An 18,746-nucleotide genomic window follows, 5' to 3' on the forward strand; every position below is an offset into this window, starting at 1 on the left:
AACCGCCTCTCTCCCCTCTGCACCGTTGCACGTTAGTAGAAAAATAAGCGCTGCCGCTTCTGCAACGCTTTTGCGGGCGGTCAGGGATAGTTACAGTTGTCAAGGGGTATTGTAGCGACGCCTAGAAAGCTGCAGAGAGAATTGTGCACGTTCAACGCGACAGAAAGGAGGCCGGGTTTCTCACGTCGTCTTTCCCCTCTTCCGCTGTGCATCTGCACGCTCTGAGCCGCCTGTCGACGCGGCGTGCAAGACAGCGATAGCATCAGCAGCGGAAGGAGAGGTAACGAAAAAATTTGTTGGCGATTCAGCGGTGAAATCGATATATATATATATATATATATATATATAGCTACACGCCAGCACGTTCATAGGCCTACTGGAATCAGAGTATCTTGAGAGCCGCGCGTTCCGAAAGGTTCACTGACGACGTATTCCAAATATGGTCCCACGGCGAGGAAGTTATTCCAGTTCATTTCTCAATTCAATGCAACCTCTCATTCTCCCATCCATGTTCGGACTCCGCAATCACCTTTCTGGTGTAAGCGTGCACAACAACAAGGTTGTCACAGCAGTTTACAGAAAACCGACTGATAAGCATCCAACTGCGAACATCGCCGTGACGACTTACTACGCCATCGTTATCGTCCCCTCTGTTATATGCGACGCGATTCAAAAAGCAGACAACCTGGATTGTCATGGGCTCATCAGCCGCAAACCAGCTCGCGCAGATTCACGGACTGACCTTATCCTCAGGTATTGTGCATCAACTCCTAATATAAATCGTATCCTCCGGAAACATCATAACATACTCTTATGGGTCGAGAAAATGCGCAAAATTGTTGCCTGGGAGCTTGAAATCACACTGTTGATGTAAACGTCCAAATAGATATACCACGCGACCGGCTTTCGACACACATTTTCCACAATCCTACGCAATCTTGCCACCGAACGTGTCCAGCACTGACAACGAAGCACATCAACCTAGCAACTCACTCGTTTGCGCTCGCACGTGGAATGTGATGGTGTCCGTCTCCAGGCGCCAGCCCACTTGTATTCGGTTGGAGATAATGGCCTCGCAGTTGCTGAAATCAGCCGGTCTTTGCTGCGCCTGCATTGAAGCCAACATACACTACCCGCTGTGTACCCGCGGTGCAATAACATTCTTTTTCATTGTTTTAATTAGCTTTGTGCCATTAACAAAGCTACGTTCAATAAGCTGAGTTCTAATAGCAACAAGTGCATATTCAAACCTCTTGTGAGGGAACAGAATTGCTTTCTATTGCTAGTAATAATTTTAGCATGCAGATGTTTAGCCGCTCAGCTTTCAAGTTCCCTTAATGTTTAATTGGCTTCACTAGTCTATTCATGTCTTTAGGCCGGGAGAAAAGCAAGCTGGAATTCTCTGCCTAAGTGATACACGGCGTGACTTTAGAGCACACAGAATTTTTAGAAATCGCCTGTGGCAGACAGCGTGAGTGCAGTCCTTGAGCTGGACATTAAGTGCGCGAGAAATCAAAATGCATAGCCGAATTTTTAGCGGAAATAGTTATTTAATATTTTAATTATTTATTTTACGACACCTATTGGAATTTACCAAGTACAGCCGGTGCATTTGCAAGTCATATTCATTTGGAAATGAAAAAAAAGGATCGCACGGGTTTCGAGTTATGCGCCGTGAAATCTGCTGTAAAAATGCAGTACTGGTCCACTACTAACTTTTTTTGATAAACCACCGTTTTGTGCATTCACCCACGAGTTACTGGAACGCTGATGTATTTCATCGCACACTTTGAAAATGAATATCTCGAAACTGGTGTCATCCTGAACATTTGCTCCGAGGGAGAGCTCACCGGCTGCAAAACGTAAATTGCTATATGGGCCGTAAAGTATGTAATTAAAATGTTAATTATATAGCTTTTTCTTATTCAGTCGAATATGCATTTTTGTTTCTCGTGCAGGTAATGCCTGCCTGTTTGAGCATTCCAGCTCAACGATTAGAGTTATGCCATCTGCCTGACGCGATTTTTTTAAAATTCTGCAAGGTATAAAAAAACACACGGCATTAGGCAGATGGATTTATATTGACTACTTCATTGGTGTACAAAGTAAAAAAATCATGCATAAACTAATCTGGGAGTTTTCTCAGTATGCATAAGCATTGTCCCAATTGCTCATCTCCACGTAGCCCGGTGCATTATCAATGTTATGAAACTTGATCCGACCAGAATAAACCGGTCGTTAATAACTTTATCGGAATATATCCGACCATTATCAGCCTTTATCGGCTGTTATCAAACTTATTGGACTCGATCTGAGCTTTATCAACACTTATCGGTCGGTATCAAACTTATCGCAATCGGTCCGATCCTTATCAATCCTTATCTGTCTTTATCCGGCATGACCCGACCCTTATAAACCCTTATCGCTGTTGATTAATCTTATCATAATTGATCGTATACCATCATATGCCCTTATTGCTCTTTAACACCTTATCCATCCGCGTCGAACCATTAGCAATCGTAATAAGACCTATCTAACCGCTCATCACTTCTTATCATCTTTATGAACTCACTGACTGCTTATTGAGCACCGCAACGTTTTTCCTTTCGAATTTAGTCTGCTTTATACAATAATTTTTATAGCGATTTGTCTTACGTGACAGGCGGACGGACGGACGGACAGACGGACGGACAGGTTTTTTTTTCGCTATGTAGCCATAGAAATGCTTACGCATTTAAAAAGCAATTGCCCTGACGATGCTTCCCTGTAGTACAGCATAAAAAATTTTGGAGGACAAGCGTGGAAGGCAATAGCATTCAAGGATCCCTGACTGCTTCTCACGCTTCCTGGCAACTGCAGCTTACGTAACCGCAATGTTTGCCGGGAAACCCTCGTGGCGAACGCTATGCACGAAGGCGGGATTTCTGGTCGAAACGCCATAGAGTTTCTCACTACATTACCTAGAGGGAAATCTGGCGCTGCTGCGCTGTGGTATGCATGGGAATGCCGGTATATTGTGGATTCGGATTGGCATCGTTCTCGTAGAGACCTTGAAGACGCGCTTGGCAAGTACCGTTCCGTCTGTCACAATGATTCATATTCTACTAGAACAGCACATGAAAAGCTGTTTTAGCTTTATTATTACGCCAAAACATGTTTTGTTTCACTATGAGAACTTGTTATTGTGTGTACGACTACATGTTACGTAAAAAGTATCAGCGGGCCGCTAAAGTTGGAGGACAGACGACAAGGTTCGCGCTCGCTTTGAAACAGTTGGTCGTCTGTTCTTGCTTTTCTTCGCTTGGTCATGCATGGTGGGTGAGTAAAGATGTAATATGCGTGAATGGAAACATTTTATGAAGATTTTACTTTGAGAACGCGTTATTTGCGTAGCCATATCCACGTTTTAGACGAAGCTTCTTACAACACCAGCCAACACGAGCCTCGCAGACACATATACCGGCATTCCCATGACGGCACGGTGCCCCCTTAAGAAACTCCCATAGACGGTGGCGCCAGATTACCCTCTAGGTGTTATAGTGAGAAACTCTATGCGAAACGCGGCATCTTGCACGGGCCGCGATGGATCGATGTTATGAGCGTCCCCTTTGGAACGGGTTGCGCCGCCAAGCTCTTGCTATTATAGCAAGAGCTGGTGCTCGCGATGGATGGATGGATGATTGAGGCTCAACCCTTTGAATCGGGCGGCGGCGGCGCGCGCCACCTAGCCTTTAATGGTTCTGTATGCATGCATACCTATGTATTTACTCCTTTACTTTTGCGTTGATATTATCCACCAATCAGATAGTCTCCGTTTAGTTATTTCTACCTGTTCAAAGTCTATTCTACTTTCACTGTCTTTAAAACCCAAAGCTTTGAATAGTTCCCTGTTAGATTCAACTGCAGGGTGAAGTTGTTTACAAGCAAGTATCAGGTGTTCAGCCGTTTCCTCCTCCTCTCCACACGCCTCGCAGACCAAATCTATCTCCTGGTATCTGGCTCGGTACGTTTTAGTCCGCAGTACACCTGTCCTGGCTTCAAACAACAATGAGCTTCCCTTAGAGTTATTGTAAATATTTTCTTTGGCTATTTCTTGCTTAAACGTCCTGTATGTCTCCAATGCGGCGGAGGCGAGCGCCATCTGGAAGTGTTTCAAGGAAGCGGGCACTCTGCTCCTTGGACTCTGAGATATTTACGCGCCGGCGTGTGGAAATGGCAGACGCCGTCTCCAGGAGTCTGGGCACTGTAGGAACGCTGGAAAATGGGTTTGAGTTTTCGCCTAAGAGAATTACGTTTTCTCGTATATTGAAATTACATTCCGAGAGCTATCATGTCTGTAGGTTGTGCGTAAGTCGTAGTTCACAATTTTTCAGCGTATCATAGCTTGAGAAATTCAATTAGTTCATTGAATTCTTTGGTTCACATAAACGGCCTTGGTATGTGTGGTTCGAGAATCTTTTCGCCGATGCTACGTCTGACGCGGGGTTTTCTGCGACATGGGCTCCTTAACGCTATCGCTTTAAAACCAGGTACTGGAGCGAGTAAACTGCGTAACGGTGCGCATGAACTTCACACGCGTTAGGGACCTCTTCGCAGGGAGCGCAATCTCGCGGACGCCGCAACCTCCGTTCTGTTTTGACAGGAGCTTGATGCGCATCTTTACGGTAGTTTGGCATATTTTGCATTGCGTCTGTGCTTCCAGATGCGAAAAACTTCGCCGATGGTTACGATACTCTCTAATGAAAAATTTGAGCGCAGCTCTCTACGTGTTTTCATTTCGTGATATATTGAGGCAAAGAATTTGAGAGAGACACGTAGCACAGTCGGCAATCGTCAAAAATCTGATCTGCGAGCCAAGCACGTCGACTTTCATGCATGACTCGTCGAAGGTTCCAGTGTAATCGCTGGTGCCGCTTGGCTTCCACGAAGTAGTACACGATTGGCGTCGCGCATAAAATCAGATTAGAAAACAACCGCAAACCATGACAATCGAAGCAAACGCCAAAACTAAACCAAGCAAACCAAACAAGCGCAAGCGAGAGCTGACGCGAGCAGACGATAGTACGAAACAGACGGTCCCGCTGAGACCAGATACGAGTACGCATCGAGCGGTTGGGCTTGTCCACATGAAACCAGCTTCCCGCGCGCAGACCACTGAAGGGGCCGCTCTTATTGGTCTCCGCCATTCGCGGCTCACGTCTTTCATCTGCCGCTCCATGTTCGCACTTTCATCTTTGGCTCTTGTGCTCGTTCGCTTGGCTGCGCCACCGCCGCCGACGCGGACGCTTGCCGAAGGAACGGGCCATTAAGAGCTGCGCTATAAAATGCGCATCTAGTGGCGTTAGCCGTTTCCTCGTCTGCGCAATCGAAGCCCACCGTGTTTGTTTACAAGCAGTGCTCACGTGTTTCTGCTGTGGCGCGTGACCAAGCGTTTAGTGGGAACGCTGTAGACAATCAATGGCCCAATGCGGTGTTTCGCAGCGCGCAAGCCTGCTCACTCACCTCCTTCATGAGCATTCCTATGCTGGGAGGAACGTTGAGCTCTTTGGGAATCTCAGCCATGATGAAGACCTCGGTGTAAGTGATACAGTAGACAGAGAACCAATCTATGTCGTCGACCGTCAGGTTTCCAGGCAGAGTAAGGCGCACATTGGCGTTCACGTAGCCCTTAAGCTTTCGCACTCTGAAAAACAAAAAATCGACGGAAATATGACATCGACAATGCTCTAAGAAATTACACGGCGTTGCTAGCCGCAATTGCAGTTCAAATACTCCAATATAACAAGCACGAGTTGCCCATAACTGAACATAAAGTACGTGTCTACGTTTGCACAAATATTCACGCGATGTTTTGTGGCACAACTGCTGCCTGATCTGCTCAATGAAAGGTGCTTCATTGCTTTTCTCGACTACGAAATAATCCAATGCAATTCGTACCTTCCATTCTCGTCGGGGATCTTGGTGCCATCGGGTCTCGGCCGCTCTCCCTTTCCGACGAGGAAGAATGCATCTGGTAGAGAAACGCGCAACGCTGTGAGTGCTACTACACTTCTGGTGGGTCAGCTCGAAATGAGCCAGGTTTCGTCTTGATCGTGCGGCAAGCTTTTGCACCAGGGGGGATATCCTGTAAGTGCCCACTTAGTGGACATGCCTATTTCGTCTGCTGCTGAAGTTCTGATTGGCTGGGCTGGGGTACGCATCAGAACGAGGCCGGCGCCCCCAGCCAATCAGCTGTTCAGCAGCAGACAAAATGGACGTGTCCACTAGGTAGACACGTACAGAATACTCCCCCGCCCCCCAGGAGTCCTTTTGGATGAACTTAACGTGAGATAAATTCTCACAAAAAGAAAACTGGCATCACATGTGAAGCTGCTTACAAAAACAAATGCACGGAAGAGCTCTTCACCGTCCAAGCGCTCTCCAATACTAATAACAGTGAACCACAAGAAACAAGTAATATTCGCGATTACAAAAAAAAAAAAAAATACATACCCAAATAACAACGAGATAAAAGGCATCCTAAACAAAGTTAACTTTTTGATGTTCTCCATTTCTCAAAAAACACTGCAAGGTCTGTATTGCAAGTCTACAGCGAAGCGGTCCAAGCTGGAAGACTCGCTGGAAACAATCTTTTTCTATAGTGCCAAGCATTAGAAAACGTTTTGACCCTGCACAACTGTACTGAGCCTATAAGTTTCTGCGGGGGGTGATGGTGCGCTCTCGAATGTTTCGCTTAACCAGGGTGGCCAATGCTGGTGTTTTCTTCATTTAGAGGGGTTATACGCAGCGTGCAGCTTGATGTCACAAGACAATTAAATCGGACACCGAGATTCAGTTTAAAAGTGCATAGCGGGCATGTTGCGGATCATGTACGATCAAAGCTTAAACAATGCAAGTTAATCAGCATGACATCAGTGACGCTGTCGCGCGACGAGCACCATTATTTGTAATTTTAGTCTGTTACATGGCTTACAATATTTCTGAATTCTCCTCTATTTTCGGTTTCCCTTTGTTTGTAAAATGACACTCCATAGTATATTCTTTGTATACTCTTTCCAGAATGAAAAATGTTTTAGAGGTCAGTACCAGTGGCCTTTTATGAGACATTTCTGTACTTTGTGGGATCCCCATTTCCTGATAATGTTGACTTTCGCGCTGTTTGACGACACTTATGCCGTGCAACAAATACTTGCTCGAGTTGTTCCTGCAGTTTCGGTCCTCGTGAACAAGCTTCAAGCTATCCAATAAGAGCTCTAGAATCCATACCTGGCGCTGAGCCATCGTAGCTGAAATTCTCGAGCAGCAGCGTCTTCTTATCCTCGACGACGACCGCATCGGCGCGCGTGCTGTGTGCGCCGCTGATGTTGAGCGCGACGGGGGCTGGTCGCGGGTAGTCCACGTCCCTCGGGATGTCCACGTGAGCGAAGCTGGTCTGCGAAGCACAGGCTCAGTGTATGCACGCACACAACATTTACTTTGGCGCTTGATCTACGCAGCAAAAGTCAGCCGCTGACAACGTCTGTCTACGCGATTTCATCTTAATTTGCGAGCCGCTAATCCAAGTTGGTACGCAGTGCTATGCAGAAAAACGATATGCAATCAAGGAGGGTGTGCAAAAGCAAATGTTTGCTTCGCCGAAAACAAATAACGAGTATTCGTCTTTTTGTTTGCGACGAGTAACAAACGTAGGAAATTATTGCGAATATTCTCAAGATTTCTGCATGCAGACTGATTTTCGGCGGACACGGAATGCGACGTCGATAGTTGAAAGCATAGATGGCCTGGTCACACGGGACTATATCCCGTATTGGCGTCAGTTGAGGAAAATAAACTTTATGTGGATTTAGTAAGTGACGCGAGGTTCCGGGGAAGATAAGGCAGTTTCGCGCAAAGGTCGACGCATTGACAGTGATATGGATTTCGATTGGTGTTACGCTCAACGGACAAAGTTAAGAGGAAGCTTTAGCTAGGGCCCAACTCCAATGCGGCCTATTCAAATACATGTAAAACGCAGAAACGTTTTTCTGAGATAACCCCTGGACCGATTTTAATGAAATGGGTTGCATTTGAGAGAGAAAGTTAAATTCTAGTGATAGTTGCAAGTGGAATTGTGATTTAAGGTCTGAGCTCTCTTAAAAAGATTTTCAAAATTTTGAAAGTTTGAAAGAAAGAATACAGGAGCACGAAGTTTACAAATTAATAGCTCTGCATCAAGAATAGCTATCAGAGTTCTGTAAACGGCATCTATTAGGTCATTCAAAGCGGACGAAATTCGATGAGTCCATTTGTATCTTACGTGAATTCGTGAGGTTGCTAAGTCCTTAGATGCAATATTAGAAGAAATGAACATAATTCTGATATGATATTCCATTGCCGAGTTACAGGGTTGTAAACTTGATACTTTGGTTTTCTGAAAATTCTCAATTTCTGCCACATTTTAATAAAAAATTCACGACCTGAATCAAAAATACGAAACCAACAGCCACCAGAGTTTAAGTTTTTCCTTTGAATACAAAAGAACTCAAATTTCGTGCAGTGGTTGCCGAGAAAAACGAGTTCTCGTTTTACATGTATTGAGATAGGAGCCACGGAATGTATGACACGGAAGACAACGCCATGGAATGTATGACTGAGTCGGCAAAAAGCACCTGCGGTTGAAGACGGCTTGATTGACGTGGGGCACGAAAGCTGCAGGTAGCGCGAACGCAGAAGAGCGAAAAACTAACGAAGCCGCATACAAGTGGCAGCATACGAGATTAGCGATGAGCGATGAATCGCTCGCTTACATCACAGAGGCGGGACCACTGCGTTGGCTTGAAATCAGCCCGGCTTATTCTTTGAAGCCAGACCATCCTCCGCGCCGCGCCTCGCTTGCCAGATGGAATACGGAATAGTCGCTTGCCGTCTCATTCCCTTGTGCTGCACCCGAAGGCACAGTAACGCGGCATCGCGAACGCGGAACTACGCTACAAAAGCACAAAGGAGGCGCGAAGCGTGGCGCCTGCGTACGCGCAATGTTGATCACCGCGATGGCGGCGGAAGCAAACAACAAGCAAGACAAAAGCGCGCGAGAGCACGTGACGGCGTTCGGCCAATGGGAGGGACGGCGGCAATCTTCAAAAGATGGCGCTACTTTTTATTTTAATTAGGGGTTTTAAGTGCTTGAAGGGAATGCGAATAAATCATCACCAACGTCGTCGTCTGAAGGAGGAACTCACCGGCCTAAAGGAAGGAAATTGATGGTTCTTCCTTTCGCTCCCTTTATTTTTGGAGTGTGCCTACCTGGTTTTGGATCTGAGGACGGGTACGATTGGGAAAACCCATCGTGTGGCCCCTTCTACTGGTCATGTCCGACACCAACAAAGATTAGAGGTGGAATGGTACGCGGCAGGGTTTCTGTGCCACGGGAGGCATGTTAAGGTTGACGTGAGGCACACTTGAGTTCCTCTGATCTCCCCGATGCCACCATCGAGTTATGTAATTCAGTCAAGGGGTTAGCATCACACAGAGAACGCACAGTATGTAACACTCTTAGTGCAGTTGCTGCTTCAAAGTTGACAAGTGTTCCCTGAGAGCGCTCACCTTTCTTGGCAAGGTAGATGGTTGTCCGGATTCTGTGGTCTTAATATGTCAGCGCCGCAGGGAATTCACCTAGGATTGGCAATGGTTGTGTGGAGCCACATTCAGGTAAGTCAAGGATTTCTAGTGTGGCTGCCGAGTGCGTCTTCATTTCATTTCATTTCATTTTATTACCTTAAAGACCCACGAGGGGTATTACATAAGGGGTGGGTACATATATTTTGGTGAGCGAGTGTTAACACAACGAAACATGACTGGTAACATTATTGGCAAAGTTGGATGAGCACGTGATGGCAGCGATGTCGTTGGGTAGGTCGTTCCAGTCTGCTGCAGTACGGGAGAAAAATGATGCGGCAAAAGTGGTAGTTCGGGCACGAGGTCGGGAAACTTGAAGCGGATGACGAGTGCGATGAGACATGCGGGCCGGAGGGACGATGTAGGGTGCGCGACCTAGTGAACTATGGAAAAATTTATGAAAAGGTTGGCAATGCGGCGACGAAGTGATAAGGGCAATAGGTCGGATTCAGCTTTCAAAGCTGACACACTGATGTCGTAAGAATATGATGAATGGATGAATCTGGCTGCTCTGTTTTTGACTGATTCGAGTGCATTTACAAGGTAAGCTTGGTGCGGGTTCCAAATGGGTGAGGCACATTCTAATTTTAGTCTGACAAGGGATTTGTACGCTAATAATTTCACATGTTTAGGGGCTTGGCGGAGATGACGTCTTAAAAATCGAAGTGTTTTATTAGCGGATGAAATGATGTTCGTAACGTGTGTACTCCAGGACAAGTCGCCACAAAAGGTAATGCCTAAGTACTTCTATGATAGAACCGGTTGTACAGGGACGTTAGCTATGACGTATGGGAAATGAAGTGGGTTACGGCGACGCGTGAAGGACAAGATATTGCATTTTTGAGGGTTAAGTTCCATTAACCAATTGGCACACCATTCCTGAATGCGGTTAATGTCGTCTTGAAGAGATGTTTGGTCAGAAGCGTTATTAACCTTGCGATAAATTACACAATCATCGGCGAACATTCGAATATTACTAGAGACAAGCGTTGGTAAATCGTTAATATATATTAGAAACAGAAGCGGACCGAGGACAGACCCTTGCGGGACACCTGACGTTATTGGGATAGGACTGGAGTTGTGGTTGTTAACGGTGACGTACTGTGAGCGGTTAGTCAAGAATTCTTCTATCCATTTAAAGATATTAGAGGGAAGGTTCAAATATGAAAGTTTTAGTAGTAGGCGTTTGTGAGGAACCTTGTCAAACGCTTTTGCATAGTCTAGAAAAATAGCATCGGTCTGTACGTTAGAGTCAAGATTAGCCTGCAAATCATGAATAAAAATGGCCAGCTGTGTTTCGCATGAGAAGCCTTTTCGAAAACCGTGTTGCGCAGAATGAAAAAAGATGGTATTTCATCGTGGCAGCAGAGTCGATGACTCTGCTGCCATAACTCTGCTACAACCCGACGGTTCCGCGCGAAATGATTTACTTTGCCAAACTTGCTGAAAGTGCGTCCTTCTTCCACAAGAGAGGACGAGTGCGGGTATATGCGACACACGTTGCCTTGCGTGCTGGCCATGCGCCAAGCGGTTGTTCGTTTCATCTTTCCCTGGGGTGTTCGGCATGAGTCGACATGGAGGGTTGCATCATGGCAGTTATCAATCAATCAATCAATCAATCAATCAATCAATCAATCAATCAATCAATTTATTAATATTACATTTCAGCTTAATCATAGCCTATTAAATATACAGACGAGGACTCCAAAGTGCGAGGCTACAACGGGATCCTTGTTTAAGGTTACACATAAGTAATAGAAAAATTAGTTGCAGTGCAAACAATAGAAGTGATAGAAATCCAGAGCAAGAATTGAAGACTTACGAACATCAAGGATTTAACAAGTAATCTTTTACTGAATTCTTGAATTAAAGTAACATTGGATTTTCGAGATATAGGTAAATGATACCATAATGGTGATCTCACAGAAGGCTGAAGATGATTTACCATAATTAGTAGGAACCTTAACCAGAACTTATTGGAAGCAAACCTGGTAAGTTGATATTTCTTAAAAGCTCACAATCAATGAAATTACTGGAAAGTTGAATTTTAATTTGCTTACACAATAACACAATTCGACTAAAACTAAATAGTTACTTTGCAGCACGATGTTGTTGGTGGCGCTGCCGTTGCGAGAACAGTGAAAATAATCCGAATAGCCCGATTTTGTAAACGCTGAGCGGATGAAAGATGACTGTGATATGTATTCGCGACGAGACGATGTCATAGCTGACTTGACTATGTATGACAGCGAAACAAAGAAAAAAATATGCAGATCGCACGCACTGTGGGAATCGACGTGGGCGAAGCTTTCCCTGCTGGATGTTTGATTGACGATAATTAGTGGTGATGTTGACAGCTTCATTTCATGAACATTTAGTCTAACACAAGAGGGGTGAGTTGATGTTAAGCATTACCTTGCGTGCACCACTGCTGTTTGTCTGCGTAGTACGCAAAGCACACAGGGAGAGGTGTTTGCTTGAGGCATTCTTGTGCGCCTTATTTCATAAGCTAGAGAGGGTTGGATGGATGGATGTGTGTTGTTTAGTGGTGCAAGGGCCAGGTATGGGCTAGAGAGGGTTGAGCACAGTCGTTGCCTCACATGGCACATCCCAGCGCGCCAGAAGTATTACACTTGGATTATGGCGCTGTACGTGCCAAAACCACAATCGGATTATGCGGCGCGCCATAGTGGCAGACTCCGGATTAATTTTGAAACCGCGATGTTCTTTAATGTGTTCCAATATCTAAGTGCACGTGCATTTTCTGTTTCGCCCCCCGTCGAAATGCGGCTGCCCCGTTTCGGATCAAATCCGCGACCTCGAGCAATGCCATAGCCGCAAAGCTATCACGGCGGGCACAGAAGTGTTGATTTGACGGTCGACCGCTTCTGTGGTGCCGTGTCGGCCATGCGGTAAGCCTTAATTATTGCGGCTCTGCTTCTGCACGCCCTGCGTAGTTTGTCCACTTGACATATTTGCATGGTGTTTATTTTTCAGTAATAGTAGCAACGTACTGTACCGTACCTTGAACTTAAGCTTATCCAGTTTCCCCGCAACCACTGTCCTATAGTAGTAGAGTTTCCTTCTCGCGTCACCTCCCCTCATCCATTGTATGGGAACTGCCTCTCCTCCTCCCTCCTCTCTACAGTTCCATCTGCGTCCCCTCTGGACTCGCACATTAGTAGAAAGGGAAGCGCTGCAGTTTATGCAATGCTGCTGACGGGAGTAACGGATAATTACAGCCGTCAAGAGGCAAAGGTCGCGACGGCCAACAAGCTCCAGAGGGCATTGTGCACATACAACGCGTTGGGTTAAAAATGAATTTCTCGCGTCGCCTTCCCTCTCTGACTCGCTCCTGACATACCACCCCCCGACGCGGTGTACCGGACAGCAGCAGCAGTGGGAAGGAAGAGGAAAGCTCCGCTTCAAAGGAGTCTGATGAGGGTGCCGAGCGCACACTGCAATTTCTGGCTTGTTGGCCATCGCTTTCAGTGGTTTTAGCAGCTCTGCCAGCGTCATGTCAGGTTTGCAAAGCCTTTTTAGTAAACGTACACGTTCGCATGGAATGTGATTTTAGTTCAACATCGACATTGGCAAACAAAGCGACTTGTCGCACTCGTATGTGATAGGCATCTATGGTTACACTACTAGTGTTAATTCCTGGCAAAATAGTTAGCGGTGCTATTCGTACTTCGACTGCGAGTCCAAGTATTTGGTCAGTTGCGCAACCGCCGTGTTGTAAGACGTTGCGCCGGTGATTGAGGCATCGGTCGCATCAGGTGCCGGTAGTGCTTCGTAAATGTAGCAGACACGGTCGTCAGCATAGTGAAGTAGCATTCCTTTGGATCACGCTTGATCTCTGATGCTGAATACGAGCAGGAAGTCGTCAAATCTCTTTACCTGAACACTCGCTAGCGAGGTCCTGCAGATGCAGCAGTGCCATAGGTGTATCTACCGGGGAAGAGGGCACTTAGCCCCCACTATGAGAAGTAGGCCAAGTAGGCCCTCCACTTTCGAAAGCGTGCGCTGTCGGCTGCACACTGGAAAATCTAACAAGATAGCTGAGGCCAAGCTGTCTTTCAGAATAGCGCCGAGCTAATTATGATTTTTCATTACTTATTCCTTGGTTAGGCAGCGAGGATTGTCTTTCGGGCCTCGTCGCCACGCGCTGTAGCAGACGACGCAGTCAAGGGCTTGGCGGTGCGAGCCGCCTGCGGGACGCGCCTTGCACGCCGGCGGAGGATCACCGGGTGATCCAAAACAAGCTGTACCTTCCGCCACTGGCGTAATTCCTTGTTTGTAGGGGCCGTCTAACATAACTGGCTTTGAAAACACAATATCAGCCTTGCTCTTAACAGCGGAGCTGTGTAGGGGTTCGCAATGTCCGTTGAGCGTGGCTGCTGTTGTCAGCACGCGTACGTCACGCCAGGAGAAGGTCCTCCACTCGGTCGACAGATGGCGCCCACACCACAGCGACCATTAGAGGCGACTGGACTGAAGTAAGAGGCGACTGGAGGATTGGTGGAAGAAAAGTAGGGAAACGACAAAAGACGGAGACGTACAAAAGCACAGTTCGCAATAGGGGATCAGAAAATTTGGACGTGATAGTTCATAGTGTTTTTTTTTCTTTTTCCATTGTTTAACCTAGGTAGGATATTAGACAGTATAGTAGCAAGAGCTTGGTGCCGCAACCCACCGCCCCGTTCCAAAGGGAACGCTCATAATATCCATCCGTCCGCGAGGATTGACTAAAGTTACACGTTGGGCTTGTTGGTTTTGTCCTCTTTCTGATGCGCTACGACTTTCGCGTCCGCGAGGGGTTGCACTGCTCTGAGCGAGCCTAGTGTTCCTGTATATGATCCCGCAGGGAGCACAGTTGCGCATAACTTTTCCGGTACCGCTCGCACCGCTATTCACCGAGCGCTATCACGTGGTGCAAAATGACGTCAAATGTACAATTGCGTCGCTGCGAAGCCAAATTTACGGCGCGACGCCGACTCCTCGTTTCGGTCAGCGCCATCGACTTTGCAATCAGCGGACCGTCGAGCGTGCGTTGCATTCATCGCCTGCGGGTCGCAGGTACGATATTGGACGATATTAAGTCAAGGACTTTGGTGAAGTGATACGAGGTGCATCATATTGACACTTGTATTCCAGTATGACGGGGTGCAGCGCACAGAAACTGCTCAAGCCACACGGAAGGCTACTGCGTATGGGCCGAAACCGGCCGGCTCCGAAAGGGACCAGGATGTGCGAGGTGCCTTGTTTACACTAAGGCAACATTTATCCCGAGTAACACTCCTTTTAACGCCGAGGCCCGTACGCCTGGCATGAGAGGTTGTTCACTTATACGTTTTTTGTCGTACATGTGCAGCCCGACACTGACGTGGGACAATGCGTGAACTCCGCGCTGCACATGCGTAAGCGCCAAGAATGTTAACCTACCAACTCGCACCATTCCATGTGTTGCTTGAACGATTGTTCTGACAATGCGGGTCTCGAACAGTGTGTTCAAAACAAAGTAACTACTAGCAGATACAACTTACTCGTTGCACCCTGGTGTTTCTCCCCTCTGTATGTTTGTTTTATTTATTGTCGGCGTTGTAATCTGCATGTTGATTGTTTTCGTTTTAAGTAGGAAGCGAAAACGTCGCGCGCTCCCGCTTATGAGGTAGCGTTAAGCGCCCGCAATGTCTTCCTTGTTGAATTGGCCGATATGAGGAATGTAAAATTCTGCCTGTATGCTTAATATGCGCTGTGTTACAGTAAATTAACCTGAGTAGTACAAATAGATAAAGAAAACTGCTTTGTCATATTAGAGTCTGCAATGTGTGAATAATTAATTTGCAAGTTTGCCATCTTATGTGATTAGCGCGATAAAAATAACCTGTTGTTACTTTTAATAGCTTGTTGCCTTTCAAGTGGCTTTGAATTCTGCCCCCCAAGGCTCCAATAACCAGAACTTATCCCCTGCTGCCACCAGCCATTGCTCATCCATTCCCTTGCACGAAATGAATTTGATCTAGAAGCTCGTGCATCATGAATCTTTTTGCACTTGCAGATTTGCTGCTACGAAGCAGCAGCTTAGTTTGCGGTATGGGTGAATCGTAAAAATAAGCTCCGCATAAGATGTGCGCGTGTGAACACTTGAGATACGTTAAAATCTACGTGTCTGCAGCGCATATATCGAAAACGTGCAGCTTCTGTGAACGACGGTTAGTTATGACGGTCACGGTTAACGGTCACTGACATAATTGCAGGCACGATAGGTCTCTTGGCGACGATCATTATTCGTCTGGTTTCGGCAGTCAAAATGCGCTCACATAATCGTCCACCATACGTGTGTGAAGTTTTCTTTAGCACCCTTTAAAACATTGCTTGCCTTCCGACCTCGGTAGGAAAATTTCATATGCATACTGAAAAACATTGCAGCGATTTCTGTTGCAAGGTAATGCTCGTTTGGACTCGAACTTTTGAGCTCTTCAAGCCACGGTCGTAGTCAGGATTTTATTTCGGGGGATCGAGGGGTTCCTACCCCTTGTAACTACGTTCGTGCGTGTGTTTGTATATGTGCGTGTATGCGTATATGTACATACAAACTAAACATTTCGGCCCCCTGCACTCCCTCCGGCTATACTTGGAGCGTAGCCCGCATTACAAAGTGCCATCTAGGTCAGCGCACGCTGCATGCGCATGCTACATGCGGCAACATTTGCCGCATGTCGCTCGCAACCAGCAGATAAAAAAGCAAATGGAACAGCGCGCGGTATTTGCTTCCTGCGCGCACGAGAAGTGGCTTCACTGCAGAGCTGGAACATAAAGCGGACCTATGCGCAACTCTTCTCCCTGCGACAGCATGCACAGCCACAGCGCGCCAGGTGAAGGGAGTGGGGTGAGAGCCTGTCGTACGTCCATTCTCGCCATGGACGCCGAACAGTCCGAGTGCGTTTGCCGGTCAGCTGCAGCCGCTCCGGAAACAGCGGACGGCTCGAACGTGAGCGCGCGTTCGCCCGGGAACGCCGTGGAAGAGCGAATAATCCCGCAACAGCAGCGAAACACCTGTGGAGACGAGCGATCCCCGAGAGTCAGAAGAAATAAGCGGAGGCTCAACGCAGAGATGTGGTTTTCCTGTGTTTCCCTATAAGGAACACGAAGCGCAGGTCCTAGCTCAAAGCAACGATAGAGAGAATAAGTGACAAGATTGGAGCAATAAACATTAGCGATGAATTGAAAGGATAATGACACAAAACCAATTATTCAATAACAGAGTAGATAACTTTCATTTTTTCATTTTATTGCCTTAATGACTCCTTGTGGGGTATTACATAAGGGGTGGGTGGTACAAAAATACAGGAGGTTGCCCACTATCTTATTTTAAAGACAGAATACTCGTTACTTCATCCACGAAGGCAGATGAGGTGGTGATGGCAGCGACGTGGTGGGGAACGCCGTTCCAGTCTTTAGCTGTACGATGAAAAAATGCTGACGAGCAGGCGACAGTGCGCGCGCTAGGGCGAGCAACATTTAGTGGGTGGCCTGTCCGCAGCGATATGTGTGAAGGTGGTACAATGTAAGGTGCGTGGCGAAGCGAGCTGGTGAAGAATTTATGGAAGAATGATAAGCTCGCGATACGGCGACGGTGCGCTAGTGTGTCCAAACCAGACTCTACTTTTAATGGCGATACGCTGATAGCATATGAGTATGTCGAGTGAATGTATCTTACGGCGCGGTTCTGTATGGATTCTAATGCGTTGCTGAGGCAAATCTGGCGAGGATGCCATATGGGTAATGCGTATTCGAGTTTTGGCCTAACCAGTGTTTTATATGCAAGTAGTTTTACTTGTTGAGGAGCGCTGCGGAGATTGCGTTTCAGAAATCCCAAGGTTTTGTTAGCAGATGATATGATGTTAGTTATATGCGAGCACCAGTTTAAATCATGCGTGATCGTAATGCCTAGGCACTTAATAGAGTTTACAGTGTCGATTGGGATGTCATTAATTGTGTAGATAAAAGTCATGCCGATTACGGCTGCGGGAAATTGGCATAGATTTACATTTATTATTGTTTATTACCATTAACCATTGATCACACCAGGCTGTAATATTGTTCAGGTCATATTGAAGATAAATGCAGTCATTACTATTAGTGATAGTTCGATAGACAACGCAATCATCAGTAAACATACGAATCTGAGAGGAAACATGCAATGGAAGATCGTTAATGTATATTAGGAACAGGAGGGCACCTAAGACTGAACCTTGGGGTACGCCTGATGTTACGGGAAGAAATTCTGAGGTTAACACTGAGGTTGTTAACACTGACGGACTGTGATCGGTTACTAAGAAATTCTTTTATCCATGCTAGGACATTGGGGTGGAAGTTCAAGCGAGAAAGTTTTAATAATAAGCGTTGATGAGCTACTTTATCAAATGCCTTTGCAAAGTCAAGAAAAATTATATCGGTCACAGTGTTAGTATCGAGATTTGAGTGTAGGTCATGAAGAAATGTAGCTAATTGAGTCTTACATGACAGCCCTTTACGGAAGCCATGTTGCGACGGATGAAAAAAGTTATTACTGTCTAGGAAATTCATTACGTGTGAGTATATGACGTGTTCCATTATTTTGCAAGGGATACTAGTTATGGATATTGGACGATAATTTAAGGGTCGTTCATTACTCTCCGAAGCTGTACAAGTCCTCTTTCGCAAATGCAACATTGTCCACAGAACTACAAGCGCCTATCATCCACAAACCAATGGTATGACTGAACGCTTTAATCATACTCTCGGCGACATGCTCGCAATGTACGTTTCCGCTCAAGACACTAACTGGGACCGTATCAGTGCTGATGTGGATAGTGGCGTGTGGCGGTGACAAGACCAGCTTGGAATGATGATTGTGTTCTGGCAACAACAAGAAGAGAATCGGTGATGGTGATTGCGGAAGAAGACCACCAACAAGGAAGCGGCACGCAGAGCCTGAGAGCGAGCGGAAGTCTCGAACGGCAGCTCGCAGAACGGCGGTTCAAGGCTCGCTGACCGGGTGTCCTGCTACCGTGCGGACCTGGTCGGAGATCACGCTAGGGGCTGAG

The 18,746-nt window shown here is 46.6% G+C and overlaps 1 protein-coding gene across 1 annotated transcript in view; it reads right to left on the minus strand.

Moving 5' to 3' along the window:
- The window catches only part of LOC142565934 (protein Skeletor, isoforms B/C-like), a 325,890-nt gene that overhangs the window by 69,005 nt on the left and 238,139 nt on the right, over positions 1 to 18,746 (minus strand). Inside the window, exons 11-14 of the mRNA XM_075676557.1 lie at positions 7,267 to 7,432; positions 5,938 to 6,010; positions 5,503 to 5,683; positions 994 to 1,108 (exon numbers count right to left, since the gene is read on the minus strand). Coding sequence (XP_075532672.1) covers positions 994 to 1,108; positions 5,503 to 5,683; positions 5,938 to 6,010; positions 7,267 to 7,432 — 535 coding nt within the window. The remainder of the gene's footprint in view (positions 1 to 993; positions 1,109 to 5,502; positions 5,684 to 5,937; positions 6,011 to 7,266; positions 7,433 to 18,746) is intronic.

The sequence above is a fragment of the Dermacentor variabilis genome, unplaced genomic scaffold (assembly GCF_050947875.1).
Source record: "Dermacentor variabilis isolate Ectoservices unplaced genomic scaffold, ASM5094787v1 scaffold_12, whole genome shotgun sequence".
In the NCBI taxonomy this organism is placed as follows: Eukaryota; Metazoa; Arthropoda; class Arachnida; order Ixodida; family Ixodidae; genus Dermacentor; species Dermacentor variabilis.